This window comes from Gopherus evgoodei, chromosome 1, assembly GCF_007399415.2.
Source record: "Gopherus evgoodei ecotype Sinaloan lineage chromosome 1, rGopEvg1_v1.p, whole genome shotgun sequence".
Taxonomy (NCBI): domain Eukaryota; kingdom Metazoa; phylum Chordata; order Testudines; family Testudinidae; genus Gopherus; species Gopherus evgoodei.
Window position 1 is genome coordinate 169,299,703 of NC_044322.1, and position 22,303 is coordinate 169,322,005.

The 22,303-nt window shown below is 39.3% G+C and overlaps 1 protein-coding gene across 2 annotated transcripts in view; it reads left to right on the top strand.

Moving 5' to 3' along the window:
* Positions 1 to 22,049, top strand: part of GRIK1 (glutamate ionotropic receptor kainate type subunit 1) — a 246,962-nt gene extending 224,913 nt beyond the window's left edge. The window contains exons 14-17 of one of the 2 annotated variants that reach the window (XM_030579316.1): positions 4,196 to 4,421; positions 10,193 to 10,443; positions 12,327 to 12,492; positions 21,617 to 21,703. In XM_030579316.1, the coding sequence (XP_030435176.1) occupies positions 4,196 to 4,421; positions 10,193 to 10,443; positions 12,327 to 12,476 (627 nt within the window). In that variant the 3' untranslated portion in view covers positions 12,477 to 12,492; positions 21,617 to 21,703. Of the gene's footprint in view, positions 1 to 4,195; positions 4,422 to 10,192; positions 10,444 to 12,326; positions 12,493 to 21,616 lie in introns of both variants that reach the window. The other variant, XM_030579306.1, reaches the window with a different exon arrangement.
* The last annotated feature ends 254 nt before the right edge of the window (positions 22,050 to 22,303 follow it).

The following is a 22,303-nucleotide window of genomic DNA, read 5'->3' on the forward strand; positions in this document are numbered from 1 at the left end:
AAAATGCTTCAGTTTTGCGGAGTCAGCAAATTCTGATGAAAACCTGTCTCGTTTGAATTTTTGCAACCAGCTCTTCTTGTAATTCTATCCATTTGTTCTGTTTTCTCACTTTATTTTTGGCTCATGTATAATAATTGATGTTTAATGTCCCATTCTGAAGCTTGCAAAATCCTGCCTTCTGCTATGCATATACAGCTCCATTGAAATCAGTCAGTTCTGCATCTGCACCCAAAGGGTAGAAATTTGAATTTCATCCTTAGTGGAGAAATGTGTACATGTGAGGGAGCATGGCAGGGGCGTGGAAGTGCGGGGGAGGGAAGGGATTAGCGCAGCAGGAAGCTAAAATATCTCTCACAAACACATCTGCATACAGAATACATTATTCCTATAACCTCTATAGGTCTGTATCAGTCTCAAGCTACCCTATAAAGTGTATCAGTTTCAAAAATATATTCCTAATTAGGGTAAAAAATAGCTTATACTAATTGAGAAGAAACTGAACAGATCTGTTTAACCTTCAAAGTTTAGCATTGTCCTCTGACTGAACAAACTTAAGAGCAGAATTAGAAGAACTACTAAGCCCCAAACTTCAGAGTCAAAGACATTTTGCTTAAAAGTTTAATACTCAGCCAAGTAGAAAGTCAATATCTAATATGAGCTGCCATGCAGAATAGTGTTTAATAAGAACATACTAACTCTACCCAATGAACCTAAAAATGATCTGAGACAGACTGACAATATCCTGCACAAACCTTATAACATTAAGATAATTCAATACATTTAAAGTTAAACCTTATTCAATTTGGGTTCATATTTTTGGGGGTCCATTGTATTAGAAAGGCAATTGTGTATGTGTTTTTGTGGAATTACATGGTACCTTCTCTAGTAGGGAGGGGGATGCTAATGCATTTCCTTTGTTATCAACGCTTTGAAGCCACCCCACTGGAGAGGTGCACATATACTAGTTCAAACAAGATTCTAGGGACCAACAGACAAAGAAAGGGGTTTTGGATAAATAGCCTGGTTTTAAACTGGCTCAGGGCTTTCTTCCTGATCCAGCAAACAGACAGGACCCCTGGTTCACAGATAGCCTCAGTCCTCAGGGTAGGATTGGAAGGACTGGGCCTATTGATGTACCATAAGACTGGGTGCTTGTTCTGAGTTGAAGCTGTAATGAACTTGTAACCACAAGCCAGTGACTTGGGTGTGGGTTTAAAGAACTGCTCCTGCCAGAATATGTTTTCTACTGTAGTACTTTTTACCTTCAAAATAAAACAGGGTTGCAGAGAACTGTGTGGTACTTTTAACTATAGGAATTACACTTATTAATTATTTCTGAAGACAAAGCCTCTCTCTGCTAGGAACAATGCAGGGAACTGTAAAGCCTGGACATACCCCAGTGAGAAAGGGGAGAGACACATGTCTCCGCTCAAGAGAGACAACCAGAGGGAAGCTGGAAGCCTGAGAATGAACCAGTGAGCGGAAATACAGGTTCAGTTATCCCTGACCTGTGACATGGTCAGAAGAGTGTTACATCAAGACTATTCAGATGAAGGAAATGAGATTATGTGGTTTTACTACTGTAGCAAGCTGGAGGAAGGACTATGGGTTGCAGAAGGGAAGAATTTAGAGGAAGCACCAAGAAGTCAATCTGTGTGCCCTTGGGTAAGAATATTAAATTGCCATTGGAGCAGCTCTCTTAATAAAGAGCCAGCTTTGTTTATTGGGAACAGAGTCCTCACATTACCCAGCACTTGGCACAAGAAATAAATACAGTAATCATTTTCAGTGTAGTCTGAGTCCCCAGACAGAAGTGCCCATATCCACAGATCTGGCTTCAGGCAGCACCATACTCCTGTACATTTATTTTTCCTTTCCATTCCCCTAGCCTTTCAAAACCACATCAGCCTGGAGCCTAACTACTGCTAGGGTGGGGAGACAATACAATATTCACAAGCACTCAGTAACCAGTGTGGGTAATCAGATTATATCTTGCATCTCTTGCCGAAGCACCTAGATGCCTCAACCAAGATTGGGGCCCCCATAAAGGTAGGCATACAAACTGAGGTAGAAACTCTTAATATCGAAGAGCCCATGACATCTAAATAGACAAACAGTGGGAAGGGGAAGCAGAGGCATAGAATGGTGAAGCAACTTGCCCAAGGTCACACAGCAGGTCAGCGCCAGGCAGAGACAAGGAACAAAATCCCATCTCTTCTTGTACCCACAGCTCAGCACCCACTCTACTGCTAGCTCACTAGTCTTAAAAACTTTGAAAGAGGTATTTCTTGGTAGCAGTAAAAATAGAAGTTTAAAACAAGGACTCTTATAGCAGGGATTCTGTTTCTTGTTCCAGATTCATTTTGTGTGTGTGTGTGTGTGTTTGTTTTTCACTTGGATCCTTTCTGTGAGCTTAAGTAATAGAAAATGCACCAGGCTAAAGAACAAGTCCTTTTCTAATAGCATTTGCATTTATGTGATGAGAGGGGGAATGCTACTTGGGAAGTTGTGAAGTGTTTGAAATTTCAACAAAAAATGAAAATAAAACCTCCAGTTTGTTAATAACTCATTCTGTAAATGGAGACCAGACTTTCATTTAAATCATTGATGGGGTAGCCTTAGTCAAACGATGCAATACAGCCTGGTTGTCTGGCTGAGTGAAAATAGAACAGAAAGATGTCCAATAGATGGAAACATCCATAACACCAGTGGCTGTGCAGGAAGTACTATCCTAAAGTGCAATGGAACACTCTAGAGAATTAAGGGGAGAGAGAGAGCAGACAAAAAATGGCAGTACATTGATTTTTGGCTAAAATATGATATTAATAAACTGATTTCATCAGCAGTGATGAATGCAACAACTTTTCTATCCATGTATAAATGTGTAATTGGACCGTACAGTTGCAGTAGTTTTTCCATTTTTGTAAAAAGGGTGGGAAGCTATGAAATGTTAAGATAAAATACAAGGTAATATGGACAAACAATGTATAATGGTGCTATAACCTCTAGACCAAATCTCAGTTTGTAACTTTAAAAAAACAGAAAGAAAGAAAAAGTGTGTTTCATATAGCATGACTGAGTACAAAAAAGAAGCAGAGAATAGTGTTAATATGGTGCAAACACTTCAGGCTTGATTGTAGCTACAAGAGAGAGGTGCACAATGAGCACATGGGCAGTGTCTCACTGCCCTGGGGAGCTCCAGAAGGAATGGCACTTAAGGCAGCATAAAACCTCTTGTAGCACCTGAGGTGAAGAAGGGAGTGTGCACTGGGCACCATCCTCAAGGATCGTGAAACCTGCTCACCGCTGTGTTCAGTTCCTCCCTTTCCCTTGTTCCCCTCAAGGGGAGCTAAGAGGGGAACAGTCCTTGAGCTCCCTGTGATTGTGCCTGGCTCTTAGATGAGGAGCATCAAGAACACTCCTTGTGTACATCTTCTCCCTCCTCCAAGCACCCTTGCAGGGACCGGGCACAATCTATTCTTTAGTTTTATTGTTTAGATAGCATCATGTTACATGGCATGATCTGAAGCCCAGATCTAAACACATTAAGGCCCATACCTGCTCCCTTTGAACTCAATGGCAAAATGCTCATTGCTTTCAGTGAGAGCAGGATTAGGCCCTTTACGTTCACTGTGGTAGGAGGCAGAAGCACACATGTATCAGGGCATCTTGGCTTTTAATATTTCACTTCCTTCTCATATTGTTTCAAGCTTCCTTGTAGAGTGCACGACTTACAGACTATGGCAAACAGATAAATAGTACCCTATTTATCAGCTTTTGGAACACAGTGTGGTACTACTGCCTGCGAAGAGGAAACAATGTCCCACAATGCAGTAATCTCAAATACTCGCTTACATGTAATTCAGATAACTAATTCATTGGGATCATTGTAACATCTTACATTTATAGAGCACCGCTCATCCAAAAGGATCCCAGAGCTCCTCCCAGGTACATGTGAACACTGAAATGCTGGCACTTCTAGGGCAGGAGACAGTAAGAAACTAGCTCACAGCACACTGCACAATGTGAAAAGAGTGTGTGCGGGAAAATGCTTCCGGGGAGCCTGAAAGAGTCCTCTCTCTGTCCCTCCCAATTCAAGAGGCGTTATTGACAGCGTTCAAGCTAAAGCATAGGAATGTTTTGCAAGCATAATTTGAGACCTAACATTTCTGCTGAATCTACTTTCCTTCCTTAGAAATCCAAAATATCAACATATGAAAAAATGTGGGCATTCATGAGCAGCAGACAGCAGACCGCACTGGTGAAGAACAATGATGAGGGAATCCAGCGGGTGCTCACAACGGACTATGCCCTGCTGATGGAATCAACCAGCATAGAATACGTGACTCAGAGAAACTGCAATCTGACGCAGATCGGCGGACTCATTGATTCTAAAGGCTATGGCGTGGGAACTCCTATTGGTAAGATGCATTAAAGATAATTAACGATGAGCAGACCTCAAGAGGTTCTGGGCAGTTAAATCTGGATGCCCATTAGGAATTTTCTGCAACCTTTGAGCACGTAGGATCCTTCTTTCATTCAACATCTCACCTCAGGCCTCAGCTACAGCAATGGCTCTACTCAGCAGGGGCAAGAGGGTGGCTTGTAAGCAAGCAGGCAAAATTAAGGTGTAGAGCGTGCCTTCAAGAAGCAGTCAGTTGGCCTGCTGCTCTTGTGGATAAAAGGTTCTGTTCACAGGTGACGGGGTGCTCTCTGCTCCTCCCTCCCTCCCATGTTATTAAACCCTGCTAGCAAGTCAGATTATATATTTTTATATATAAAGATGGGGATGTGGGGGAGAATCAAGGTAAATGTGATCTCCAATGTAATTACCCCTTGGAAAACTGCATGAAAGGAGACAGGATTGATGTCACACCCTATGCGCCATTGCCTGTGCACCTTAGTAGAATAGCCTACAAAGTTTGCAATGATTTTCATAGCAATATGCAGGGACTATAAGAAGTCATTGCAAGACTATATTCCTACATCAAGAGTCTCAATGCTTCGGGTGCATTCTTAAACCCAGCTCCCTCACTTCCACCAATAAGCAGTTGCCCTTTTCAGTGGATTGGCTTGCCTTGCCCCTGTATGTTTCAGTACTTTGCCAGTTGCACATATTTAAAGAGAAAGCATATTTTCCACAGAAAGTGGGTCCTTCTGCAAATGGACATTGTGTAGCCAGTTCTTTTTCTAGTTTAATATATTTGTCCTGCTCAGTGACACACTTGCCCCACCCATGTCTCTTCTCAGTTTACATCAGCGTAATTCCACTGACTTCAATGGAATTAGCTATAGATTTACACTGGTATAACTGTTCACAGACTTTGGCCTTTCAATTTCTTCTTTGACCATCTTTGAATGAGGTGGAACCACCAGGCGTACACATAGCCCTAGGGGTACATAGTGCTCTTTCAAGGGGTACATCAACTCATCTAGATATTTGCCTAGTTTTACAATAGGCAACATAAAAAGCACTAGCAAATTCAGTACAAACTAAAATTTCATACAATGACTTGTTTATACTGTTCTATATACTGAAATGTAAGAACATTTCTATTCCAGCTGATTTATTTTCTAATTATATGGTAAAAATGAAAAAGCAAGCAATTTTTCAGTAGCTTGGGGCTGTGACACTTTTGTCTTATGTTTGATTTTGTAAGCAAGTAGTTTTTAAGTGAGGTGTAACTTGGGGGTACGCAAGACAAATCAGACTTCTGAAATGGTACAGTAGTCTGGGAAGGTTGAGAGTCACTGAGGTAGAAAGCCCACCCAGGTATATTGAACTCTGCCCAATCTTAGCCAGAATTTCCTAGAGATGATATTGCTTATGTGAGAACAAACTTCTCTGGCTGAGAAGAATGAACCAAAAATTTAAAATATCCCAAAATAAAGATAAGTACATGGCAAGAATTTCATAGCAGTTATAAAGCTGCCATGCTTAAACTAAAAACAATGAAGGATAATTGGAACAGATGGTAATCCTCAGAGAGAATACATCCACTGGAAATGCAGCTGTGGAATATATTGTAAGATGTTTCTTGTGTTATGAATATGCTGTTTTAGAAAGATCAGTTAGGATTCAAGGATATATAGACTATATGTACAAGTATCTAAGTGTCTTGAAATAAACCATTTTAATGTCATATGGGCAATTTTAGTAAAAAATTAAAAGTTGAAACTTGCCCTAAACAAGGTATGCTGCAAAGATACTCCCATAACACACATGAATTCCCAAAGGAAATGGGCTCAGTTGTCTTCTCTCAGTATCCAACACCATCCCATCATGTTATTTATAAGATAAACATACTTTGGATTCTCAGTATTTTTAGGACCAAATATTTAGCCAAGTCTGCACTTGTGCAATCCTCAGAATTCAAACACACAAACATGCCTACACTTTACAGGTGCAAACAGATGCCTATGCACTTCAGAAATTCTCATGAATGTGCCAAGTATGATCACAGGGTTGTCCTCAGAAAAGTGGAAAAGATAAAAATGTAATTCTTAATTAAAAAAATCTGTACATCTAGCTGGGGACATGCATGGCTTTTAGCACTAGAGATGGCTGGAAAATGGAAGTCCCTTGCTGTAAAAAATTTTGCATCTTTGAAAAAAATTTCAATTAAACAGGGGTAAAACATCAAAACTGAAATATTTCATGGGAAAGGTTTTCAAGAAAAATCAAATTTCAGAAGAACCAAAGTGAAATTTTCCAGGTTTGCAGCTGCCCAGCTGAAAGGGTCTTGTCAAATTATAAGAGCCTGACCCTCTGACAGCCAAGCTGAATGTCTATACTGCGATTAAAAAACTGGAACTCACAGGATTCAGACTAAGGGTCTGTTTAATTACAGTCTAGACGTTCCAGCTCAAGGTGCTCTGCCTCAGCAACTCAAAGTGAAATTGACAAGACCATTCCAAGCCTGCAACTGTCATTTTGATTTTCCTGATGGAAACTGATTTTTTGGGGGACAGAGGGGGAAGGAGAGAGACAGAAATGTGTCCACTGAAAGTTTCAGTTTAAAAAAAAAAGGGGGGGGGCATTTTTCATTGGAAAAATCATTCCAACATTTTTTTCCTTACCAGCTCTACTTATCACCTGAGCATCTGAGCAAACTCTACAAGCTTTTTAAAAAAAACAAACCCCCAAGGCTCTCTCTTCCTTCCCTAGCACAAAGAGGCAGATATAGGGGACCTTCACTGTGTTGTTTCTATTAGTGGTTTTTAGTGACTGTGTAAGATATGGGTTTTGCATTTGGCTCTGAACTAAAGCAGCCAAGTTCTAAGGAAAAACAAATGTTATCTGCTTAGTGCATTCTGAGAGGACTAGTGCATAGGACATAAGTAACATTTGAAAAAATATATGCAAAAGGGCATCTGAGAAGGAATTCAGTTGAACAAAGAAATGTTATTACATGCGTCAAACAAGCACTAATTTCACAATTACTGCTGCGAGTGCCCGTGTGCTAGTAATTCTCATACTAACTATTAACAGTGATTTGGGAGGTAGCTCTAAGCAAGCGGGTAGCTGTATTTCAACAACCTGAGAGGTGGCTTGTGTTAACAGCACCAAGGCCGTAAATTAAATATTGAACAAAGAGGTATCAGAATGGATTTGTGTGAATTTTTACTACTTTCCAATAATAATTTAAAAAGTTCCAAGCCAGTGCCCAGTACTCCCAAGATTGAATCAAATAACCCCGCAGCAACAGAAACAAAGAATAGATGTTCCACACAATCCCCACACCAACCATCTCCTTATGGTGGAGGGTAAGGGGAGGGGAAGAAACAGGAAGAGAAGAGGGACCTTGCAGTATACCCTGCAGGTTAACAAACTGTAGCTGTTGCAGGAACCAGAACCCCTCCTAAAGATTAGGCAGTTGTACTCACTTTCCAGGAGGCACTGCTAACTATATTTTAACTGGCAACTTTTAATTTTCTCGTAAGATTTTTTTTTTAAAACTAGAATGCATGTTCATTAAAATAAGCTATTCTTATGCAGGGTATAATTTTCCCTTCATTTCTGGCTACCCAAAGCAAAGGATGCTGATCTTTGGTTACCTAGAAAGACTTTGCATAATCTGATATCTCTTGGCATCTGTGGTCTCAGCATATCCTACTGCTCGCAACAGACTGCTCTGAAAGCTATCTGAGGCTTGACACTGCAAATGAATGAACTGGGATTGTTTCTCTAAACAATATAGTAGACTAAAGGAAATAAAAAGCTCGGGTTGGTGTCTTACTGTATTCATAGTACAATTATTTTAATACATTTGTGTACAGTACCATAAGATACATGGCATGTTAGAGAGAATGGACACATGGGGACAGATTTTCACAGGTATTTAGGCACCTAAAGATGTAGATAGGCTCCTAGTGGGATTTTCCAAATCACTTAGGCACTTTTGAAAATTCCACTAGATGCCCATCGTTACATGTCTAAACACCTATGGAAATCTGACCTACAGTCCCCGCTTTAAAGAACTCAATGTTGTTTACATTAATCGGGTTGGAAATTGCAGCCATCTTAGTCTGCAGCTAAACTTACAGTTGTGGAATCATTACTTAGACAGCTGTCTTGTTAATTGCTAAGCTAGTAGATACGATGACTAGCCACACAACTAAGTGATTGACCACACTGGAGTTCTTCCACTCTCTAACAATACGGCCATATCTACACTACAAAATTAAGTTTTCCTAGCTTATCTTGGCACACAGCCACCACAGTAATTACATTGCTTGTGTGTGTCTACACTTGGCTCTTTGTGTCAGCGGTGTCCCCCCTCACCAGGAGCATTTGTATCAATTGTACTGTCAGCGTGGGAAGGCTCCTGAAAGCCAGCAACAGTTGACATAAGCAATGCAGTGTCTGCACTGAGACTGCGCCAAGCTAATTACATCAACCTCAACTCTACGCTGTTCAGGGAGGTGGAGTTATGAAGTCAGCATAGCAGGGCGGTTACGTCAGGAGGACTGAAATGTATGTGTAGACATTTCCGTAGTTAGGGCAACATAAGCTGTAGCGTAGACCAGCCTAGGAGACAAAGCTTCCTACCGTTGAAATTCCAGTTCCAGACTGGAGAATTTTGTGCTTGCTGCCAGTTAGTCCTGTCCACACTGCTAGCTCCTGCTAGTCTATTAAGCTTAATTGCTCCACTGTGACTTTGTTCTGGAGGGGAGGTGGAGGCAGCGGTGGCACCGTTTTAACCCTTTGCTTGCCAGACATCGTGCATACTCATCCACTCTGACAGTATAGCATGCATTGGTGTGTTGTTACTAGTAGTGTCAGTGGAGGGAAAGCAATAAATAACAGAAAGAAAAGCCTCAATTACTTTGCTATTGGCACCTATATATTGGCAAAACTTTGCAGAATGCAAAGAAAATACAAGACCAGCTTCAGCTCTCATAACCATCCAGCTCAATTGTCAAAAATAAGGATGCAAAGGTATAACTGAGGCCAGGACTTATTTAACTCACTGTGTGTTTTCTTACATTGTGCTGAGTTTTAAATACAGTGGTAAAAAAAATTGAAGTAAATTGAACAGATGTAAAAGTAGAGAGTCTAGGAGCATGTGAAATACTCAGACACAGAAAGGAATTTAGGGGAAAATCTGCTGCAATGCAGTGGTTTAGCCAAAGTCCATTGTAGGCATCAGGGGCGGCTCTAGGTATTTTGTCACCCCAAGCACGGCAGGCAGGCTGCCTTCAGGGGCATGCCTGCGGGAGGTCCTCCAGTTCTGCGGCTTCAGCAAACCTGCCGCTGAATTGCCAGCGAAACCGCAGGACCAGCAGACGTCCTGCAGGCAAACCACTGAAGGCAGCCTGCCTGCCCCCCTTACAGGGACCAGCAGAGCGCCCCTCACAGCTTGTCGCCCCAGGCACATGCTTACCGTGCTGATGCCTGGAGCCGTCCATGGTAGGCATCCACAGAAATGCTAATGCATTCCCAAATGAATAGCTAGACTTAAAGATCCCTTTCTTTTTCAGTCACCAATGCAAATTTTACTAGCTAATGCTATCCACCTATGAGAATGAGAGAGAAATCCAAACATGAGCAGTCATGCACAGCACTGTTTTGGTTATACTCTATCAGGAATAATTTGTATTGCTAGAAGGGTGCACTTTTGTCTCAACTGCACATCCTCCCCACTCCAACCCTGCAACAAATACTAAATGGTTTGTTCTTGCTCTACAGGGTCTCCTTATAGAGACAAAATTACCATTGCCATTCTCCAGCTACAGGAGGAGGGGAAACTGCACATGATGAAAGAAAAGTGGTGGCGGGGCAATGGGTGCCCTGAGGAGGACAGCAAAGAGGCCAGTGCTCTGGGAGTTGAGAATATTGGGGGCATCTTTATAGTGCTTGCTGCCGGACTTGTTCTTTCAGTGTTCGTAGCCATTGGAGAATTTATATATAAATCCAGGAAAAACAGCGATATTGAACAGGTGAGTTCTCTATTGCCAGCTTGTTTTTGGTTTGTTTTTTAGGGCTTGGGGTTGCCAAGGCACAGGAGGGCTGTACCATTAAGAGTCTATTCAGGCTCTTGTGCTGTTGAATCTTTGCCAAGCATTTCTGGCACTAAAGCCACATAAATATATTAAATGAGAAGAGGGAAGTACCTCACACTCAATCCAATTAACGTTGTTTAGTATAACTGTGCAGAAATTTCGAGCGTGGTTAATTTCTGAAACAGTTGTTGCTTGGTCTTAACACTTCAAACAAATAGACTTGGAAAGGAATGAAAATGGAAACTGCAGCTCTCTCTGTAGCTTCAGCGTCATCCCTTTTGTAATGGCAGCAATCTGCTGGTCTGTCTCACCAATGCAGTTCTCTCTCACTCACTCCAAAGAATTCCTCCAAAGCCAGGTGTCTGCATGTTCCACAGGGAAGGGCAGGCCATAAAGTGGGGAGTCTTGATAGAAAGATGGGAGCCACAGAACAGTAGGATCTGGCTTAAAAGTGATCCCTGGACTAACTCCATTGAAGGGTAATGAACAATATAAAAACCCAAGAAAATAAACAGATGTAAACCGATACATGGATTGTGCAATGTTTGAGGAAATACTGTTCTGTTTTCATTATAGAATGTAGCACACACTAAATATGTTTAAGAACAAAACAAGATGAGAGTAGTACTACTGAGCACACCCTCAGATCCTGCAACAAATACTAAATAATTTGTTCTGCTCTACAGGGTCTCCTTAGAGAGACAATATTACCATTGCCATTCTCCAGCTACAGTACAGTTACTGTCCGCAGTAATCCCTGCTTTGTCCCTATGTCTTCCCTTGTCACTTCTCTACTGAGACCCCGATTCTGCCATTTCGTCTTTGTAGGTGGATTCCCAGGGCCTGCTCAGCCCCCCATTTCACTTCTACGGGACTTGGCTTGGGATCAGATTGGAGGCAGGCACCATGGCTTCATTTGTCTGTATGGCACTTAGGTGCATCCAGCGGATCAGTTAGAGCCAATAAGAGTGTCAGTGGCATCACATTAGTTTGGCCATCATGGTACAGGGATAGGCTTATTGCAGGACCAAGGCCTAAAATACTCTAAACTGCTCCATGCAGGCAGATCCCTGCACCTGAGCAGACCCACACTAAAGTCAATGGTGCCTCACATGGACACAGAGGCCTTTCTATGGCGAGCGATTTGCAGGATCAAGGCTTTAGTAAGCCAAACATTTGGTATTTTAGGCATAAATCCAAGAGAACTGATGTACCTTGTATAATTGTTAATTTCTTATAATTTTTAAAATCTTAATTACCAGTTTCAAAAACACACAATGAAAAGAGGGTTTTCTCCAGCTCTTGACTCAAGTAGGTTTTATCCATTATTCCATTTCTATCATTTTTGTATAAAAAAGCAAAGGTAATGAAGCTGATTAAAGTTGGTAAGAAAAACAACAACAGGATAAGTGTGTAGGACATTATTATTTCTGGAATCATAATTAATAGGCCAAAAATTGTATCCCAAGAAGAGTATTCATTCACTTTATAATTTGGGTGAGTACCAGTGTGAATCTTATGTGACAAGTTCAGTTTATGTGAAAATCCTGCTACTATATCACAACAACATGCAATAGACCGTAGCCTGTCTCATCATAATGAAAATCTTCAGCTGCATTAGAGTAAAGTGGCGATATCACATATTACTATCACAGAATATATGGGAAATGACGGTATAAGAAGAACACAGAGAGTTTCATTATGACTATAAATTGCATATAATCTGTGACTTTTTCTGTTTCCATAATAGTATCTTTAATTTAGAACTCTCATTTTCATATTTTTTGTTATTTCACTTATTTATTTTTTCTCCATGCAAGGCCTTTTGTTTCTTTTATGGACTACAATGTAAGCAAACCCATCCATCCAACTCCACCTCTGGAACCACCTTATCTACGGAGTTAGACTGTGGCAAATTAATCCGAGAGGAGCGAGGGATTCGAACACAACCCTCAATTCACACTGTATAATCAGTAAAGGAAAAAGGTGTGTCCAATGGAAAGCATTCATCTTAAAAAAGTGTACATGACAGTGATCAAAATATTGCCTCACATATTAATAGCCTTAAAGCCTGGCTACTGCAGCAGATGGATCTCCAGGGTCCTGAGAATGTGAGCAGTTAGGTGCATATCATCGAATAAAAAATAGATTTAAAAAAAGCATTAGTCTCTATAGAGAATAAGCCTCTTGTCATTACTTTGGGTAGTTCAGCATTTTCAGGTAAGAAAAATGTATTTACCTTTTTTCCATCTTTCCCTTGCAGTGCCATTTGCTGAAAGAATGATTTGCAGGAACTCACTCTTTAGTCTCAGCAGAGCATTTAGCAAAAAGTCCATGCAGTTATTTAGAAACCTCACAAATCAACAATCTGCAGGATTCCATTAACTCTCTGAAAGACCCATTCATGGCAAAGAGTCAGTGATTTTTCGCTGACAGCATTTTGTTCCCAATGTCAAATATTTAATTAATTTTATTTCATCCATTTAAATTTCATTATACAACACCTCCAAGCAGCTTGTACTATTGTACCACTAAAATCACACTTAGGTTTTAAGCTGGTAACCATTAACATTAAAAAAAACTATTCAGTGAATACATCCTCATAGAACATCTAGTTTTCTTCTTGTATACATTAGTTTTACATCGGTGTAATGGCATAGATTTAATTTTGATGTTCATCTGTGTAACTGAAAGGAGGATCAGACATACTGTACTTATTATAAGACGGAGAATTCTTTCATGGTATAAAGCACCAATCAGGATATCAAATCATGTTGAACTGTAAATCCTTGGCATTTGTTTTGCATAATAAATACACAAGTTACTACAAAGTTATGTGTAGGAAGTTGGTCTGAATAGCTATGCTGAAATACTATTGTGACTGTAGTTTTAGATATATATTTATATAAATCTGGGATCAGAATAATGTCATGAACCATGAGAAACTGTCCTTTATTCTAAATAAGCCCAGTTACTTTTTATCCAGATCTGATTATACCCCATCTGATCCTGTAATTTCACTTATTTCATTTCCCACACATCATTCTCATCTGTCTCTTTGGTACAGCGTCCTGACCATTATAACTCATTTGCACTGATCATCTTTGTCTGCTATGGGTACTTAAGTTTTTTTAATCTGTTGGTATGGTTTCTTTGTACACTACAGTTTACCCTTGCAACACAAGATGTAGCAAGTTAATGATCCCTTTTTTTTTTGGAGGGACCATGTCTGAGCTCTATTGCAATAAAACACTTCTTGCTGATTGACTTCTTCACACTAAGTAGGTGAAGTGCTCCAGATGCTCTAGTCTCCCTTAACACACTCCCACTCATCCCTGTTCTGATTTCTTCTATCTGCTTTCTACCTGACCTGAATACCGAGACAAGAAAACACGGTCTTCTATATGCAGTGACAGGAGTTTCTGTTCATTTTGTTTCCATTTTGCATTATTGTCTATTGGCCAATTTTATTTACCCTTTTAACAATCTTAGTGATTTCCCTGGTTCTTCTATTGGATCTTAAAAACAATCTGTGTTTTTCTGACCAAGAAAGTACTCTTTACAATATAAGCATGTCAGTTTGTGTCCATCCCACTTAAGACCCTGGATAAAGTTATCCTGATTACGATGGAATTACTCATGATAGTTAATACTTCACCTGGTAACAAAATTTGTCGGCTAAGGCCCACAGACCTTTGATCCATAAGTCCTTGCAAAATGTGTGCGCTTACAAACCAAGATCTAATCACAGAGAGAGAATTAGGCACTCTAGTCCCAATTCAACAAAGCATTTAAGCATGTGATTTCCCTAGTGGGGAAAGAACTTTAAAGTCAATCAAATCCAGCTCCTCTGAGCTCTCAAAGAAGAAGGACAATGACTAATATGCTTATTATCCTAAACATTGTCCCCCTCAGTTTCCCATTCACCAGTCCCTTAATCTCCATTGAACTTTGGATGGACATTGTGTGGCGTGACTTTGTTTTCTTCAGTTTTTAGATGAGCACTGTCACATCTTTGAGAGAAGCTAGAGAAAAAAAGAGTCAGTCTTAATAACAATGCTCCCTACTTCTTGTCTTACTGTGCCAAACAGCATAGTAGATTTAGCTTGCCTCTGGGGACAATCATGAAACAATTATCTTGTTTTTAAATGGAATTTCATATCTAGCCACAAAGATTTGTTAAAAAACTTGCCATTCAAAAATTATACCAGCATCTGTTCATGTGAAAAATGGGACAATCACTTGAGCTCTAGTAGAAAGTACATTTTTAGAGAAGGTACCCGATCCTGCCAGGTGCTCAGTGCCTCCAGAGAGGAGCTATGCACTCTCAACTCCTATTGAGGTTAATGGAAGTTAAGGGCATTTAGTAATTTTACTAAATTTATTTGTATTATGTTGGTGACTAGAGTTCAGGGCTCCCTTGTGCATACACTTAGAGAGAGTCCCTGGCCTAAACAACTTGCATTCTACATCGAGAAAAGGACTAAGGGTGGGGAGACAAAAATCATCACCATCTCCTTTTACAGATGGAAAAGCTAAGGCCTAGAACAGGGGTCGGCAACCATCCAGAAGTGCTGTGCCAAGTCTTCATTTATTCACTCTGATTTAAGGTTTCACGTACCATAATTCATTTTAACATTTTTAGAAGGTCTCTTTCTATAAGTCTATAATATGTAACTAAACTATTGTTGTATGCAAAATAAATAAGGTTTTTAAAATGTTTAAGAAGCTTCATTTAAAATTAAATTAAAATGCAGAGCCCCCCAGACCGGTGGCCAGGACCCAGGCAGTGTGAGTGTCAATGAAAATCAGCTTGCATGCCGTCTTTGGCACGCATGCCATAGGTTGCCTACCCCTGGCCTAGAGGGATTAAATGGGTCATCCGAGGTCACACAGGAAGTCTGTGGCAGATCAACAAACTGAACCAATTGATGACCAGGTTCTTAAATGTTTTGTCCACACAGATTGTAAGGTCTTTGGGGCGGCGGCCATCTTTTCTTTCTGTGTTTGCACAATGCCTAGCACAATGGGCCGTGGTCTATGACTGGAGGTTCTAGGCACTACAACCATTTTTTTTACATATTTTAAAAATGAATGCTGTAGCGTATCAAACTGCAAGTGTTATCTTTATTTACTACTTTTTGTGTTAAGAGGACTATGTCCAAAAACTACTCTTACTTAACTAGATAATTATATTTTACATATTATTTATGAACATGAACATATTCTGCAAAGGCTTCAAAATGTGCTGCAATTACACTTTTCTATAACATGGTTATTGTGGTTATTATGATGAAACAAGCGACCTGTTCCTCAGATTATAAATGTAATTATCTAAAAGGCAACTTGAAAATATGCAGATATCAGTCTCTAAAATTATTAATAAGTATCATGAGACATTTAGAGTCCTTTCATGCATGACTTAGACTCTGCACATGCTTAATGTTTTGTGAGTTGTATAAACAAATCTGTGTACTCAGAGCAAGTGTGGTACAAAACCAGAAAGGTGTGGAACTGGTAGAGATTACAGAAATAATTAATAAAACCCTTCACATCTCTGAAGTTTAATTCCACTCTGAGAAGTGACTGCATACAAATAGCATTTTATCATTTCTCAGAAACATCTACGTCAAATTTTCAAGAAGGATTTTCCCCCAAACTGCTAGCTCAGCAACTTGACCCTCTGCTTTAAAAATCAATAGGAGCTCAGTCCTTCTCGTGCATTTACACTAGTTCTGCAAGATACACAGGTCAGATTTTACTCTCAGTTATCCCACTAGCCTTCAGCTGGTTTGTGGGGCTGGCAATCAGAGAAACCATCTTTTTTCTTACCAGCTGAAAATTGAGAAAACAAACATGAAATGTCCATTTTTATAGTCACTTTCAGTGCAGAACCATGCTTTCTAAAAATCTGATGCACAGTTTAGAATAGCTTGTATAATTAGCTCTTAGTGGCGGAGTACTCAAGCAGACTTTGAATTCACTACAGCAGTGATATTTTCACAAGAAAGAACTTCTTTGAAACATTTTCCTCCAGTATATTAGACACAAGGCAAAGTACTCCTCCCCCTCAATATTAAGCATTTGCCACTGTTCCATCTATGTGTTACGATAAAAACATGGCTACTGTGGCTCACAGAAGGGAAATCCTGATTCTGCTCTTCTTTCTCTATTACTAAACTCTGAGCTGGATTCTTGTCATATATTCTGCCAGGATAAATTTGTCCTATAAGTGAAGAATTTTCATAATTCTCAGGTGTGACACAGCACCTCTAGATTAAGGTCTTTCTCCTTAGGTATTTATGAAGTTCAGTATAAAGTCTTCTGAATAGACTGAAACCACAAGCAGACTGGCTTCAAAGATTCATGTGTGGCATATTGAGTCAAGAATTACAGTTCCCTGTTTTCCTTAGTCTAGTCTCTATTACATTTTTTTAAAATCCCTGCCCAATGAAGTAGCTACCCCAAAGTCCAACAAAGTTTTCACTGTTTTGAGATGGGAGCGGAGGAAAGATTTGGGAGACCTGACCAGGTGATGGATCTGCTGCTATGCCCGTTATACAGTGAAGAGACCAATTCTCTGGTTTAGTTAGGCCTCAACCAATATATTTTAAAGGAATAATGTTCCCATGCAGTGTTTGAAAGCCAAATACTGCAGCATCCCAACAGAACCAGCAAGTGAAGCACACTATAAGCAAAAATGAAATTTATGGGTCTGTCTTCAACATTCACCCTCAACTAACTCTAAGCAGTTGACAGCATTAGAACAATTTTTAAAGCTCTTTAAAAAATTTCAGTTTGAATACCTCAAGAAGATGATTTTAAATGGAATTTTAACTTTACAATGCCCTTTTAAAAGAATGATATGATATTTCATATACATTAGTTTTTCATAAAGGTCCTTTAGCAGCTTGATAATGGAATGTGTTTCCTTACCATCGTTTTTTCTTCTGTCACATGCATGCTGGCTTGGCTTACAGTTGTTCTGTAATGCTGACGCAGGTTTGTCTCCTCATCTGAAAAGTTCAGGGCAATTCTGATTTCTGAACATCTGTCCTGCTTCCTCATCTCCACTTTGCATGAGACAAACTAGAAAGAGAGCAATTTTAAGTGCTTCATATTGATACTGGGCCTAGGTCACTTTAGAAGCAGTGAAGTGTGATCTGTGTACACGTTTGAAGATAAGCAGTGCTTTGGGATATGTTTCATGGGGCTCATAGAGGATTTTGTATGGCATTCTTCTAATAAATTATTTACTAGAACACTGAAAGTTCAAGGAATCTTCTCCAGTTGCACTTCAGAACTTCCTAAAGTGCATGGAAATGGGGAGGGAGGAAGGAGAAGCAGTACAGAACCCTTCATCTCAAGGCCTTTTAAAACTATTTATAAAGACCCACCACCTCCTCCACTCTGTTTTCTAAAAGGTGGCAGGACTTTGCAGACAGACACAGATATGCCATAGATCGAAGTCGGAGCCTACAAACCTTTTCAATATTCCTTTAAAAGGATCAGTGTAGGTTCCCAGTCTTATTTTTCCATTCACCTCATTATTATAGGACTCTGCTAAACCAAAACAACTTTTGTAGCTGGTTAATTCTCACACGACATAGATTTAAATCCAACCCTACGGCTACAACAACTCATGTGTTTCCAATAGATACAGCATTGTGAGCTGTGGTGTGTAGGAGTCAGGAAGTTGTCATATAAGCTTTCCTCCTTCTCGTTTCCCAAATTGTGCCTTGTATATAACAGAAGATTCTAGTATGTGTTTGCTTTTGGCTGATTAACCTCTCTTCTGAATGGGTCAGCCCAAATCTGCATGCTGAATTGCTTGTATGGCTGTGGATATTTTCTGTGGGACAAAGACATTTGGGATTAAGCCAGGGCCCCAATATGTACTTCTTGTAAATATGATAAAGTATTTATAGATAAAACCAAATTTAAAACCAAGACCAGCAACAGACCTTTAAACCAATAACTAACTGTTGAAACTGGTGATAAAGTAAAATGTTTAATAATGAACAAGATGGCAGAAGTTTACTTCTGAAATGCAAGATCTAAACACACAAAGACACAGACTTGGATAACCAGCATCAATTGTTACTAAAAATAAAAAGACAAAGTTTACAAACAGAACAGACTGAGGGCCGTTTAAAGCTTTTTAGGTGCTAGAACAGCTCCATGTAGTTTATTCAACAGGTATTTAAATGTTTAAGACTTCAAGTATCAATGAAGTGACAAACATCTCTGCCTAAATATGACATATTCTTTGTGGGATTAAGTTTCTTGATATCAAACGATAAACAATGTAATGAGTACAGTATGATCTGGATAATCTGAATAAGTCTGGGAAAAACCTAGATGTAAACATTAACATGCCAGTAGAAGATATTATTCTGACTATAGGAGTTATCCCTATGCACATCTTGCAGAAATTCACATCTATAACACACACAACAAACAATGATTAGTATCAGACGCTGCATTACAGTTATATAAAAAGTAGATAGTCTAATGATTGATATAGTCCCTTGCTCAATCACCATGGAATTCTTGGCTCATCCTAAATATCCAGATTTAAAAGAAAATCCAATCACAATTAAAGTAATGTAGCGGGAGTAACCACGCATTAGAGCCAGTGGATTGATGCATATATTTTTATCAGCTGCAGAAATCAGTGGTGACATTCTCTGAAAAGGCTTTGCTCATTCCATTTAAAAGTAACTTCAACAGCAGGATGACACCTGCTTCCGCAACTACTGCCAAAGGGCCCAGGGATCTATCAAATATCACTGGTTCAAACTAATGCTTAGCACCAGAAATTCCTAAATAGTGTCACCAAAAAGCTCTATGTAAAATGATAATTACAGCAGTGAAGTCCTGACTATTACCAAGGGCTGATCTACTAGAAAATAATTTGAAGAAAGCACTATGTTTTTCTTGCCCATATCAATTACATTTTAAGTCAGTCATGAGTTAATAACCATTTAATTATTATATACTTAAGGCATTCAGTGTTTTATAAGATGAACAAAAATGAAGCCTCTCAAAGGGTACGTCTATACTACCCGCCGGATCAGCAGGTAGTGTTTGATGTATTGGGGATCGATTTATCACGTCTCGTCTGGATGCCATAAATCAATCCCCGAATCAATGCCCGTACTCCACCTTGGCAGGAGGAGTAAGTGGAGTCAACAGGGAGCCGCAGCAATCAACTCGTCGCCGTGAGGACGGCCAGGTAAGTCGAACTCGGATACTTCGACTTCAGCTATGCGAATAACGTAGCTGAAGTTGTGTATCTTAGTTCAGAACCTCCCTGCCCCAACTAGAGTTGCCCAAGCCAAAGAAAGTGTACATTAAATAATCTAGGGTCATACAAGGTCTGTGTGCAACATATTGCTCAAATAAACTCTCACCTGGTACACCACAGTATATACCACATTGTATGGAGTACATACAATATATGCACGTACACTGAAGAAGCATTCATAGTAATGCCCCAATCTCTGACTGGAGCTGTGTGCACACCAGCTTGCAGAATCAGTGCTAGGCACTATTCAGATAAAGGAGGGCATGATTAATAGTGGACCTGACATGGTACTGGAAGTCTAGAATTCCTCAGTTCTAATCTCTCCCTCAGCAGCCTTGATAAATCACTTTTCTGCCTGAGTTAACATCTAACATAAATAGGGCTGTCAAACTATTTAAAAAATGAATTGCGATTAATCTCAGTTTTAATCACACTGTTAGCCAATAATAGAATACCAAATTTATTCAGTATTATTAAATACTATTTATTTTGTTTATCTTTTTACAGAGCAAATATTTGTAATAAAAATATAAAGTGAGCACTATACACTTTGCATTCTGTGTTGTAATTGAAATCAATATATTTGAAAATGTAGAAAAACATTCAAAAATATTTAATAGAGTTCAGTTAGTATTCTATTGTTTAACAGTGTGACGCTAACTGCTATTAATTGACAGTCCTAAACATAATGCCATACTTCACATTTTAGAGTCATTCTTGGGACTCGAAGCTGGTAGGGAAGCTTGGATTTCTCTCTTTCCCCTAGAACAAATATTTCCTATTTAGCTCTGCAGGGCTTTGACATATTAGAATTGACTTGTTACTGGTCAAGGACTGAAGAAAGCCCAATCTTCCAGCAGTGTAATTTTAGGGGAAAATCCATGTTTGAGAAATAGGAAACATTTCTACGGGCTGTTTAAAAAAGCATCTCTTAAAACTCCTCAGAGGGGTTTGGAATGTTAAAAATAAGGGATGGACTAGTGGGCTGGGTACTGGTGAGGTGGTCAAAAAAAGTACATTTTAATCACACTTATCACCTGATTTTTTAAGTCGTTATATTAGTTGTACATCACAAATGTTTCCATCTGAAGCTATATACATTTTCATACCACATAGAGTTATTTTAGCTGTCCGTTTTATGTTATTCCCCACCCCCAAAACGCATCTTCATGAATCCTGTAGCCAAATGGCATGTCACTTTCTAAACCATTTCACAATTTTCCAACTATTTCACTCTAATGTAATTTCCCCTTTCCTGGACACATAGAGAAAAACACTTTTAAAACATTTCTCTGTAGAAAGAGCATTGGAAAATGCTTTATTTGTAGATTCATTAATTTCATGGGTGGGGGCGGAGAAATCAAATAATCATCAAAAGAAGTTGTATTTGTTCTCTTTAGCACTAGTGTTTTTCAAGATTAGCATGAGTACAGTTTTCCAAGGAAAGGTAAGTTTCATAATCTGAAGGCACCATGGAAGGCATAAACGTGTTTAGGTAGGATTTTCAAAACTTCACAGCTGTGGCCTGACTCTGCTTCCATTGAAATAAATGTTAAATTAATTTTCAAAGGGAGCAGGATTGGGTCAGTGCCCAGAGCTTTTGAAAATCCCATCCACTGTGCAATATGGCCCTACTCCACAGACTGTTTAACTCCAATGAAGAGACTCATGGACTTCATGAGTTCTGGGAATCAGGCCTTAAAGCCTGTGTTTATAGAAACCTAAACCCTAAGTTTTGCAGAATTTAAGACTGAAATTTATGTTCATTAAATGATAAACACTTTTTCCACATTTCTCTAGTGTCTTTCTTTTAACGCTATAATGGAGGAGCTCGGGATTTCACTCAGGCATCAGAAGAAGTTAAAGAAAAGGTCAAGAACTAAAGGGAGATCATCATTCACAAGTATCCTCACTTGTCATCAGAGGCGGACACTGAGGAAAGAAACCATGGCTTAAAACAAACAAAAAAAACCCTCTTGAGAAACATCAGGAATAAAAAACAAAACAAAAAAAACTTGCTGCCTACAAAACTGACCATGGAGGAATTTCTGAAAATAGACATTTAACTTGTTCTTCAGAAATTGTGGGGGGGGTTCTTTTTAACTAGGGAAGGTATAGCAGTTTAAATGCTCATATAGACTGATATACAACTAATCAGAGAAGTGTCTCACCGTATCTTTTGAAAGGAATTTGTATGCCGACCTGTTTCGCATCTCTGTTCCCTCCCCATAAATCGCTGTATGTGCTTTCTAAATAAATAAAGATACAGGTTTGTTTTTTTCCAATAATCTGAATGTCCTACATTTTTCCTGTCACTTTCTTAGTCATCATAATGTAATTTTATTTTATTTTTATAAAAATTGTAGTACTGCCAATCACAAGCATCTAAAAATCATGAGTCAGGCTCTACAAAACTAAGTGGCTTGAAAATGATAGGTTCTTTCTATTTGCCTTCCTGTTGTTGACCTATTAAGGATCACTTTTTCA